Consider the following 12,140-nt stretch of genomic DNA (forward strand, 5'->3'; position numbering starts at 1 on the left):
CTGCGCCTGGCTTCCCAGGGTTTCGCCCGGAACTGGCGCTCAGTGCAGTCGGAGCCGGCGCTTAGCGCACTCCGGAGCCTTTATCTCCTTCCTGCCAGTGAACGCCGGCCAGGCCGTCAGCCGCCCCTTCCTCTCCGGCTCCATCCTCCCCGCTGGCGCGCGTGCTCGTGTCTCCGCCAGTTTCTCCATACCTCAGGCTTTTACGGCTCCCCCGATTATCCCCGTGGCCTTCTCCTTCCCCCCAGCTGTGGGCATTTCAGTCCGCCAGCTCTCCTGTGGTTCTGGACGATGTCCGTTCTGACCTCTAGTTGTGCCTTTGAAATTGTTGTGCCCGGCTGCAGGTTAGGTGTTTCACCTATGCCGCCATCTTGGTTTCTCCGATATAGGTAATAATTTCTAAAGATACATATATACATGTGCATAAAATGAATTATATAATTATATTCAAAAAGTCTGGAAGATAAGCAACAAATTGAAATTGGGGAGGGGTGAGAATTAAAGTGGTTAAAAAACAAGCTGGGAGAAAACGTAAAGATCATCTGATGTAGTCTTTACCCAAGTGATACAAGCCGATGGTACCCACATGATTTTCAGTAGTTGTGGACATATTAAAAATAAATTAGAATCACATAGTGAGAAAGATATTGCATTTTCAATGGTCTTTTAATCCTGCTCAGGTGAAAATGATATTCTCAGTCTGGGGCCAGTATGACCATTCTAATACTTATCCCCTTTTTAAAAAGTATATATCTTTAATTTTGAAAGTATCACAGACATTCCTCTTTTTCCCCTCATTGACCCCTTCCACCCTGCATCTCTCCTCTCCCCAGGCCTATCCCTTTTTAACAAAGAGCAAACTTGTGACTCAAAAACTTCAATAGGAACAAAATCTAGCTAAACTGAATAACATCATTTATAGTACTAGAGGCCCGGTGCATGAAATTTGTGCATGGGGGTGTGTGTCCCTCAGCCAAGCCTGCATCCTCTCCAATCTGGGACCCCTCGAGGGATGTCCAACAGCCCGTTTAGGCCCGATCCTACCTGCATCGGGCCTAAACGGGCAGTCGAACATCCCTCTCACAATCCAGGACTGCTGGCTCCCAACTGCTCACCTGCCTGCCTTCCTGATTGCCCCTAATTGCTTCTGCCTGATAGCCTGATCACCCCCTAACCACTCCCTGCCAGCCTGATTGATGCCTAACTGCTCCCCTGCCAGCCTATTTGCCCCTAACTGCCCTCCCCTGCAGGCCTGGTCCCCCTTAACTGCCCTCCCCTGCAGGCCTGGTCCCCCCAACTGCTCTCCCCTGCAGGACTGGGTCCCCCCCAACTGCCTTTTCCTGCAGGCCCAGTCGCCCCCAACTTCCCTTCTCTGCCAGCCTGGTCACCCCTAACTGCCCTCCCCTGCAGGCTTGATTGCCCCCAATTGCCCTCCCTTGCAGACCTGGTCCCTCCCAACTTCCTTCACCTGCTGGCCATCTTGTGGTGGCCATCTTGTGTCCACATGGGGGCAGCCAGCTTTAACCACATTGGGGCAGCAATCTTGTGTGTTGGAGTGATGGCCAATTTGCATATTACTCTTGTATTAGATAGGATAGAGGTGCATGAGTGGGGGCCAGCTGGTTTGCCCTGAAGGGTGTCCTGGATCAGGGTGGGGGTTCCCTTGGGGCATGGAGCAACCTGGGTGAGGGGCCTGTGGTGGTTTGCAGGCCGGCCCCACCCCCCAGCAACCCAAGTAGAGGCCCTGGTATCTGGGATTTATTTATCTTCTATAATTGAAACTTTGTAGCCTTGAGTGGAGGCCTAGGCTGGCCAGGGTGTGCGGAAAGCTTGGCTTCCTCCATCGCCGGGGGCAACTCAAGCCTCCTGCTCTCTCCAGCTCCGTGGCTGCCGCCATTTTTGTTGGGATTTATTTATCTTCTATAATTGAAACTTTGTAGCCTTGAGTGGAGGCCTAGGCCAGCTAGGGTGTGCGGAAAGCTTGGCTTCCTCCATTACTGGGGAAACCCAAGCCTCCTGCTCGCTCTGTGGCTGCAGCCATCTTGGTTGGGTTAATTTGCATACTCGCTCCTGATTGGCTGGTGGGCGTGGCTTGTGGATGTAGCAGAGGTACGGTCAATTTGCATATTACTCTTTTGTTAGATAGGATATCTTTAAGGTTACCTTCTATTCTTAGCAAGTAATAACTTTTTCCATTCACTGTAGTGCTATAAATTTGCCTTTAAAATTGATTTAAGTGAAATAGTGAGTCAATTAAAAATATTCAAAGGTTATATATGCACACATATATTTATACACATATATACAAGGAATATATGTTTGCAAAGAATACATATACATATATACAGATTATGTATTTACATGTACCATATAAAGAAACATGCTATTAAATAATATCAAAATTGTAGTATAAGACATACAATTTTAAATTAGAGACATATTTTATTATTTGCATCCATTAATAGTAGTAGTTTTACATCACTAAATTTTTAAAAATACCACGATTTGTTTTTTATTTAAAAATATTTGACATAGAAAGTTGCCTCAGTCTATGAAATCACTAGCAGGGAAGCTGGGTCTGCATGGCAAATTTCCCGTTAAGGATCCAGATGAACATATATCATTACACAATGTGTTGGCCTTGATACAAAATAGGAATTACATGATCCATATTACTAAGGAAAATGGATGAAATAGATGACTTTAAGATGTGCTAATAAGTGCTTTGTGCTAATATGTAACATCTGTTTGCCAGGGTGGTCCAGGACTCAGAGGACCAAAGGGCCAACGAGGAGATCAGGGTCCAAAGGTAAAGTTCTCAATCTCAATATTTCTATATTTCTCTCTCTCTCATAACTAGCCATAATAATTTTGGTGTTCAGTACTGTTTACCCTTTGCAATCTACAGGGCCTTACATTTTTTATCAAAGTTGTGTCTAAATCTTTTCCATTATTAGACTTGTGGTGGTTGTTGTTTTTAAAATCAGTAAGAACATTTAATAACGTAGTAAAAAGAAAGATTTTCAGGTTAGAAATAGTATCACTGTTCTGATTGGTTTAGACCTCTCTGTCGTCCATTCTTTTCTTCCTTTATCTTGTATTTATTTTGTATTATAAACAAAGATGTTTCTTTGGGAGAATACTGAATCACAACTAGGCAGCAGTCCCTCCCAGGTAATTTCTCAGGTTGTAAATTCCTTCTTTCTTCCCACCATGCACAATTCCTCCACTATGCATAATCAAACACATGACTCTATTTTCCATTCTCACTGCTCAAGGCCACTAAGTGTGGTGGTTCAGGTTGTACACTGTACAAAGGCACCAGCCAAGAGGACCAAGCTGTGCAAAGCTATGTCAAGGCACATGTTTTCCTACTTTGCAGGAAAGCACCTCGAGGGATGGCAGAAGCCCAACCACTGAGTTCAGGCTTCACCATCTTCTCCCTGGCATTTGGCAAAACTTCTAACTGGTCTCCTGACTCCAGTGGCATGATTTTCTGATTGATTTTTCACATCTTCTCCCAGATTCATTCCTTTAAAGTTATACTCAGCCATATTACACTCTTAAAAACTACAGTCCTAGGCTGTTTGCCTTGAGAATACAATTCACCTTCCTTGGCATGGGATGCAAGGCCCTGTATAATTTGACTCCCCGTCTTATTTTCACCATGTTACTTCACCTGATCTGCTCTCCATCCATTTGCTTGACTTACTGCCTCAATGTGATTACTTATTAAATTTGCATAGTATTTATTCTTGGAGAGGAGGACATTGCAAATTTTTTTTACTATAAAATTGGAAACAAACGGCCTGACCATGGTGGCTCAGTGGTTGAGTGTCAACCTATGAACCAGGAGGTCACGGGTTCAATTCCCAGTCAGGGCCCATGCCCAGGCTCAATCCTCAGGGGTGTGCAGGAGGCAGCCAATCAATGGTTCTCTCATCATTGATGTTTCTATCTCTCCCCTCTCCTTTCCTCTCTGAAATCAATAAAAAAAAATGTTGGAAACAAATGAAGCAAGGTAAGAGAGAATGTGGGGGGGAAAGTAGTAAACGAAAGCAGGCTGAAGATAACTAATCAGGTACTAGCTAACTCAAAACTTAGACCAGAGATAGCTCCTTTTTTTTTTTTTTTTTTTTCTGAGATAGTGACACACTTTCTCAGGCATAGAAATTATGTATCTTACTTGGCTTCATCTCTTATTTGCTAAGAGAAGCTAGTGGTTTGAAAGCTTCTTTTCAAACAATGATACACTGGGTCTTCCTTGGTTTCACCTGAGAACAGTGCCAATGAGCTCCTGTGGATGCTGGCTCCCTCCTCCCAACACCTCTAACACCATGATCATTTTTTTAAACATTCTCACTGGATGATGGTTCTGATCATGAAGACATGTTAGGAATTCCAAGGTGTTTGATATCAAGATTTACCTCTTTCCTCTAATCATTCCCATGTAGTTATTTCTGTGTGATGATTTTGATGAATCGCAGATGCAAGTCTTTAGTGGTTTTAGGAAAAAGTCTTGTTGGAGAAAGGATGCCCACATGTCCACCAAGGTGGACAGTGTAGGAGCAGATAAACTATACTTTCCAAATGAAAAGCCCCAATCTGTATTATTTTTTATTTTGTGGCTTTGAATTTCAGTTGCAGTAAATAGTTAATAATAATTTAGAAGCTCAAAACAGCCCTGTCACTGCTCTTTCCTAGTCATTTTTATCTTATACTTTATAGAATAAAATGAGACCACCTACTTTCTACCCTTCTACTCCATTCCCAATTCCTCAATGATATCCAAACAATATATTATTCAACTATTATAAATATTATGTAATATTTGTAAATCTTCTCCATGTCTCCTCCATCATATTTTTAAAAATCTAGCTACCTCTCTCTCACCTTCTCTTATACAATGTTTCTTATAAGATTAGTTTTCATTCAGTGTTTTTACATCCTCACCTCAAAAATAATTCACTTTTTGGGGGGTACATAAATATTCATAGCAACTTTATCCACAATTGCAACAACAACAACATAAAACAACTGGAAATAATCCAATATATCTCAACAAGTAAAGGAACAATTTTCTGTCTATCCGTGCAATGGAATATTACTCAGCAATCAAAAGGAACATATTACCAAAACATGCCAGACTCTGAGTGAACCTCAAAACACTCTGCCATGTGAAAGAAGCAAAATCACAGGAGCTCATAATGTAAAATTCCATTTATACACAACCCAGGTTATTGTTGACCCACAGATGATTCCTGTTCCTCTAGGAATTCTATAAAAATTGTTCTCATTAGTCACCAATCACCTTCTGTACCAAATCATGTTAAGGTTGTGGTTTGCCTTAACTTATTTGAGATCTCTACAGCATTTGACATGACTGTCACATCTCTATTTGAAATGTTTGGCTTTTGTTGGAGTCACAGAACGAGAGAAGGACAAGGAGATGAGGTTGAGGATAAGTAGATTTTCTGCATCTAAGATTACAGAGATATCTAATGTTAGCCAAACCACAACAGATCCCAAACTATAGAACTAAAAGTTGCTAAAGTGAGAGCAATGTCTGATTCTGGGAAGAAAGGAAATTAAATAATGTTGAGGCTAGGAAGTTCTTTCAATGACCACTGAAGAGACGTAAGGGTGGTGGCAGGATCATATGATGAAGAAAGCAGAGGGTGGGTGCAAAGCCTTCAATAAATGTTGAGGAATGCCCGTGCGGTAGGTAACTGACAGCAGTGAAGGTGGAGAGAGAGTGTAGTTCAGCTGGATGGTATAAATCTCTACAGACCAGGAGGGTGGTCTTGAAGCGTTTATATCTTTTGGATTTGTTATGGAGTGTGGGAGGTCTACTAACTCACGTAATTGGCATAGCATTCTTATTTATGAAAGCAGAAAAACGAAGTTGCAGCAGCCCCTGCGTGTTTACTCTTTTGGTTTACTGATGACATTTCGTCTGGGAGGTGAATCATCAGAGGTTCAGTGTCTTGTTATCCCATGAGTATTTCACGTCTTAGGAAAAATTATTTAAGGATATACATTATTAGTGTCCTAAGCAGAAATATTTCTGGGTACCAGAGGGTCTAACTTACCTCTGGGATGACTTTCCTCTCTTGCCTTAACAGGGACCAGATGGCCCTCGGGGTGAAACAGGCCCTCCAGGACCTCAGGGTCCCCCTGGACCCCAAGGACCAAGTGGTCTGTCCATTCAAGGAATACCTGTGAGTTGTGTGTAGACATTCAGTTAGGTTTTTGTTATTATCACTTCTCCATGAGTTATAAAGAATGAACATTGGTCTTCTGTGCCTTAATTATGATTCTTAGCCCCTATCAACTCTTACCTACAAATAAGAAATAAGAGTAATGACTGAGAGTTCATTCGTTAGCCATTTTTTTTGTTCGATTATGAGGTCTTTTACTAACACAAGGCTATCGAGTACATATATCCATGAGTAATTGGTCTGTAGAATAAAAACAGGGCTTGACATATATTGCCCTTTTTCTTGTTTGACTAAGTTCTTACCATTAACAAACGTTAAGATATCCATTATGTATTTATAGTGATTGTGGATATAGATTTATGAAAGTCTTTTACTTACCATCTTTATCTCAATGAGCATCAAAGTACAATACATTAAGTATGAGTTTTAGATGATAAATGGTGTACTTTTTATATCCTCATTTCTTTTTAAAAGCTGTTTGGACCACTGAAAACAAATTTAATTCCACTCACTGATTTTCGTTAAACTTACCATAGAGACCTAGATTTATTGAATAAAACCAATCACTGTAATTAATTTTTGAAGCAAACAGATCCTTTGAAGCCATTTTAGCAGTCTTTCTGTGCACATAATATGATCCCTAGCTAAGTTTTCTTTGCCAGGGTTATTTTCACATTTTAGAAAGCATCAACATGCCAACATGTGCAATTACTACTACTAATAATAAGCATTTGTTGAGGTCTGTGTTTGCTTTTCCATTCTTATAAATTTCTAGCCAAAGCAAAACAAAAATCTATATGGATAATGGTTTTAAAATCTAAACTATAAACAATATTGAAATGTCCAAGACTCCCCTCCACATATTTACTCTATGGGCTTAACCATATCGGACTGTATGTTCTGTGTTTAAACTATTATGATATATAAATATTCAGCTTACTAGGAATGCTTACATAAGTAGTTTAGCATATGTGAGAATTGAAATATGCTGTATTTGGATGTTAGTGTGAAGCAATTTTATGTTGAAAATATTAGAACAGTCTATGGAGAAAAAGAAAAGACAAAGTATTGACCTATGTGAACTTAACCCCATGTACTTTTTGGATGTTCAGGGAATGCCAGGTGAAAAAGGGGAGAAAGGAGAGACTGGCCTGCCTGGTCTACAGGTATTATTTCTATTCTTTTTAGTCTATTGCTCTTAGCTCTGGACTAGAGCTAATGGGGGGTGGAGGGAGGAGGAAGACAGGATAGTTCTGAAGTTAGCTGGAATCTTGGCAATTAGTGGTTTCTATTTTAAAGATGGTTGGTCTGTATTCATTTACCTTATGCCCCCTCTAAGGGTCATACTGATGACCTGACCTCAGGGTGCACCCTGGTGGGGGGCATTCCTTTCTCCTGGGATCTGAATGGTCAATCACAAAGGTCTCACCTATTAGGTTTGGTGGGAGGCCTTGGTCTGTTTCAGGGAAGCTTAGTGAGAGGGTAACTGGATTCCATAAATCTGACTCTTATCTTGTCCTTGCTCTATATAGGGCATCCCAGGAGGCATTGGCTCACCAGGACGCGATGGCTCTCCAGGCCAGAGGGTAAGGACTTACCCAAGGTTGGTTGTTAGCACAGTAGATTCCTCACCAAGTCACCTTTTGCTTCTGGCAGGTTTCTATGCAATGCAGTCTATCAAACCAGGTGTTTTTCTTTTCTTTTCCCTCCTCTCTATTTACAGTCTATCTATCCTGCACTGACATCTTCTATGTTTATTACTTTCATCAAAATCTGGGAACTTTCATCAAACCTTCCCAAATTAACAACACCTCTTTCTGAAGGTTCTCATAACCTGAATACACTTTGCACTGAATTGTATGTATTGGTTGAGCAGATTTTCCAAATTTTTCTAATTCTCACAGCACAAACCTAAAGGAAATGAAGAATCATGAATCAAAATTTAAATATGATGATGATCTGCAGTACACTCCTTTTGTTTAATGTATGTCAATTATTTTTTTAACTTGTTGAAGTGGACAGCAGCCAAAGAAATGATAAGGATGGTTAGAAGAGGGAGGGGATAACATTTAGTGTTTGTTCATCAGCATCTTCACTGAGCCAGGTTTGAGGTTCTTGTCCTCAAAGATTTTGCAGCTTAGTGGGAGGAGCTATAATAATGCTATGATGGGGTATTTACAGAGCCCCATGGGAATACAAAGGATAAATAACTAATCCAGACTTCAAGGGTTGGGAAGAGCTTCCCAGAGGAGGCTGAGTATGAACTAAGAGATAGAAACTAGCCAGGTGCATGAAGAAAGGAAAGCTACAACAAGCAGAGAAAATGGCATATACAAAGCAGTGGACATGAACAAAGTGTGGGCATTTCCACTATTGCACATAGGTCAGTATGGCTTGGGGATTAGAGTGCAGTGTGTGTGTGTGTGTGTGTGTGTGTGTAGAAATGGTTTCTATTTTAAATATGGTTGGTCTGTGTGTGTGTGTGTGTGTGTGTGTGTATACATGCCACAGACATGTGCACATATACTTAGAAGTGGGGAAACTGTCCAAAAATGAAGCTGGAGAGGTAAATACATACTCACTTAAATCATCTATTTTCTTTCAGAGTAAGGATTTTGGGGTTTAACAGGAAGGCAATAGGAAGTCTGAATTTTCAGCAAGGGAGAGAGAGACTGGTCTTCCCTAAATGACCACTGATTTAGACATGTAGGCAGCTCCACAGTTTCTCTCAAAACTGAATTAAATGGAGTTGCAGCCACTTAGATCCAATCCAATGAAGGCCAGACAATATGTTGGCATTCAGTGGTGTCTTTGGTATAACTTACCCATTAGGTTAAAACACAATTGGCTAGAAGACTCACTTCTCTGCTCAAACAAGGCCTTGCCTTTAGCTCAGGGTACCTATACTACTCAAGAATAAGGAGATTGCTTTTTCTATAGAAAGCTAGGTGTGGGACCTTAAATTTTTCCATGTTCTTTTTTCCCCTCCACCAAGCTTTCATTTGCTTAAAAACCCAGTTTAGTCTCTGTCCATCAAATGGAATTACTCAGTCTGCAAAGCAGGGCCAGGTGGATGTATCTGAAGGAGGCATTCTCTGAAAGTTAGATTTATGTAGGTTTCTTGTACATGTGGAAGGAGTGTCTAGAAGTATTTATATGTTTTGGCAAAGGGCTTAGGCTAAGATCCTGTGTGGTTACCCACCTAGATTCTTTCATGATTCCCAAAGCTCTGAAAATGGCAATTTCACTGATTTGGTTCAGTGAGTTGACTTGATTTATCCATGCCTAGAGTCCAATGTTGGCAAAGAACTCCCAATTCAAACATATTGGATTCATGTTGGGATCATTTGGTTTTGGAATTCTTTTTTTAAAAAAAAAAACAATATACCAACATAGACGTTTTGTAAATATTTTGCTATTCCTCCAAACATGTTTTCTTTTCTAAGATTAAAATCTTAGAGCTGTAATTAAGTGATAAGATATCTGTATATGGGTTTTGTTTTCGTCTCTCCCTCAAGTTAGAGGGAAAAAGTTCAGGGTATGTCCAATTCCTACTTTGAAAAATTCTTAGATGGGTATGAACTTTCTTTTTAAAACTGGTTTTCAGAGGATACTCATTCTTTTAGGGCAGGTTAAAAATAAAAAAGATTGTGGGAATGCTGTGACAGTTGTTTCAGAAAAGGTATTTGAGGGTAATGAATTTCCAGTGTACAACTCGAAGGGGTGCCATTCACAGAGAACAAAATATGATGGTGTCACCTGGAATTATGTAATGTCACTGCCTTTTGCAGAAAGGAGTATGTATATATTTTAACATCTAATATCTTATTTAATAAAAGATTCATTGAGCACATATATTAATTGAGCATGTACTATGTCCCATGGACTGTGCTCAACCAAGAAACGTGTCCATTAATGCCTCCAGAGGGGAAGGACCCAAAGTGAGAAACTTTCTATATCTAAGGAGGCACTTTGTAGACCCGGAGGAGATGGAAGGATGGGGTAGTGTCAAGGGCATGACTCTTCCCTTGGCCAGAAAAACTGTCTTTCTCAGAGACAGTCGAGAAGGAAGAGAGGTGGGTGAAAACAAAACTATTTAGGTGGGTCTGATGTGTTTAGTCAGATAACCTTTTAAGAAAAGTAAAAGATTTACAACAATTAGGTAGTTATTTAGCAGGACTGTAAATTCAAGATTTTAGGAAGTCCTGGACCAATGGACATGGTTGTAGGGACAGATCCAGGACTTTGAAGGCCAGGGCTTTCTGGGACAGCAGGAGTGCCCAGGGGGCTGTGGTTAGGCAGGAGGAGTGGGGGGGTTGTGGAAAGAGTCCTAGGACAAACACTGATGATTGTTCCCGCTCTTCCTTGGGCCAGCCTAAAAGGCAAACCTGCAATTGGGAAATAAAAATGAAAATAATCACAATAACAAGCATGGCACAGAACAGACAGAGCAAACCCAGCACACGATGAGACTTACTGCTGACATGCCTGGGAAGCCACTCCCAGGAAGCTGCCCAGTTCGGCTCCGTGTCTAGGGAATCAGTATATTTTGTTTTTTCATCACTGTAAGCGCTTCAATGACTTACAGTTACTGCGACTTCATTTCCTCTGATCTTGAATGAAGGTGCAGAAGGAGGAAGCTGGAGTAAATGTGTGTGATGTTGTCCAACCAGTGCTCCTAGCTCCTTGGAGAGTCTCAGGGGGTCAGTGAGTGAGATGTGCTGTAGGAAAGGTGGGCGATTCCTTACTGCACATTCTTCTTTCTTTTAAATCTTCGTCTTCTCATATGGATTGTTAAGAACTCACCGCCCAAACCTAGTACCATCATGTTTGCTATGAGCTTAGAGAAAGGTTAGCACCTGTTTCCTGGACCCGGTGCTAATGTTACCCCTTGACTTAGTCTGGAAGGAGGGAGAGCTTAACAAAGAATAAAAAGGAGAAGATTAAACATCTCCCTTTTAAACAGGGAACCTGTTTTCTAGTGTTTCTAGCTTATTCTGGCTTTTCCCACGGGAGATCTTTGACTGTTCGAGGAGGCAGCTCATATTCTATCCTGGGCCTGAGGCCACAGAGCAAGTCCAGCCAAAGTTGGACTTCTTCCTTGAACACGTCTCAGCCTCTTGCTGGGGAGGCAATAGAGCACAGTGCAGGACCACACTTTATAAAGCAACAGTGCAAATGCAGCGTTAACAGCTGAATGCAGTTAGACATCCAGCTTTCACTCTGAGCCTTTCCAACCACCAGCATTTTTGTCTCGTTTTTCTTTTCCGCTGTAAATCTTGCCACCTGCCTCTTCCCCCTCCCTCCTCTTTTCTTGGTGTCTGTGACTCCAGGGTCCACCCTGTGACCTTGAGCTCCTCTGTTGTAGGGTGGATTTCTCAGCCTTCACACTAGACATCCTGGCAATCCTTAGAGAAACTAAGAGCAGGCAAGACATAGATTATAAGCTTAAGAACTGAGAGAAAGAACTGAAAAAGAAAGAAAAGAAAAAAGCAAACTCTTTTCTAGTTCTGCGTCTCACTTATATCTAAGACCACCAGCTTCCAGTCAAAGCACTCCCAAGAGAAGCTTTAAGCATTATTTTCATTTTCAATTCTTAATGTGATCATATAAAAAGTCAGAGAGACAAGAAATAAAAATGAGAAGGAGATATATAGTTTATGGCACCCGGAAGACAGTCATTGCTCTGTGGTACAAAGGGTATTCATTTTTAAATTCCAAGTAAACTTCATTTAAATTGCTTCCTTCCCCCAGGTTACTGCTCTCTGTATCTCCATGCCCTTGCTGTAACCACAGCCTTTCTTTCTAATCTATAAAGATGAAATGCTGTCTTTCAAAAAAAAAAAACCTTCTACATATGGATCCTGCAAAATCTGTGAGGTTATGAGAAGCAGGACTGCCCAGTGGTGAATATTCTAGACT

General features: G+C 41.1%; 1 protein-coding gene across 4 annotated transcripts in view; it reads left to right on the forward strand.

Moving 5' to 3' along the window:
* Positions 1 to 12,140, forward strand: part of COL14A1 (collagen type XIV alpha 1 chain) — a 174,778-nt gene that overhangs the window by 121,443 nt on the left and 41,195 nt on the right. For all 4 annotated transcript variants that reach the window (XM_054708522.1, XM_054708523.1, XM_054708524.1 and 1 more), the window contains 4 exons: positions 2,753 to 2,806; positions 6,123 to 6,218; positions 7,331 to 7,384; positions 7,751 to 7,804. In XM_054708522.1, coding sequence (XP_054564497.1) covers positions 2,753 to 2,806; positions 6,123 to 6,218; positions 7,331 to 7,384; positions 7,751 to 7,804 — 258 coding nt within the window. The remainder of the gene's footprint in view (positions 1 to 2,752; positions 2,807 to 6,122; positions 6,219 to 7,330; positions 7,385 to 7,750; positions 7,805 to 12,140) is intronic.

The sequence above is a fragment of the Eptesicus fuscus genome, chromosome 19, assembly GCF_027574615.1.
Source record: "Eptesicus fuscus isolate TK198812 chromosome 19, DD_ASM_mEF_20220401, whole genome shotgun sequence".
Classification (NCBI taxonomy): domain Eukaryota; kingdom Metazoa; phylum Chordata; class Mammalia; order Chiroptera; family Vespertilionidae; genus Eptesicus; species Eptesicus fuscus.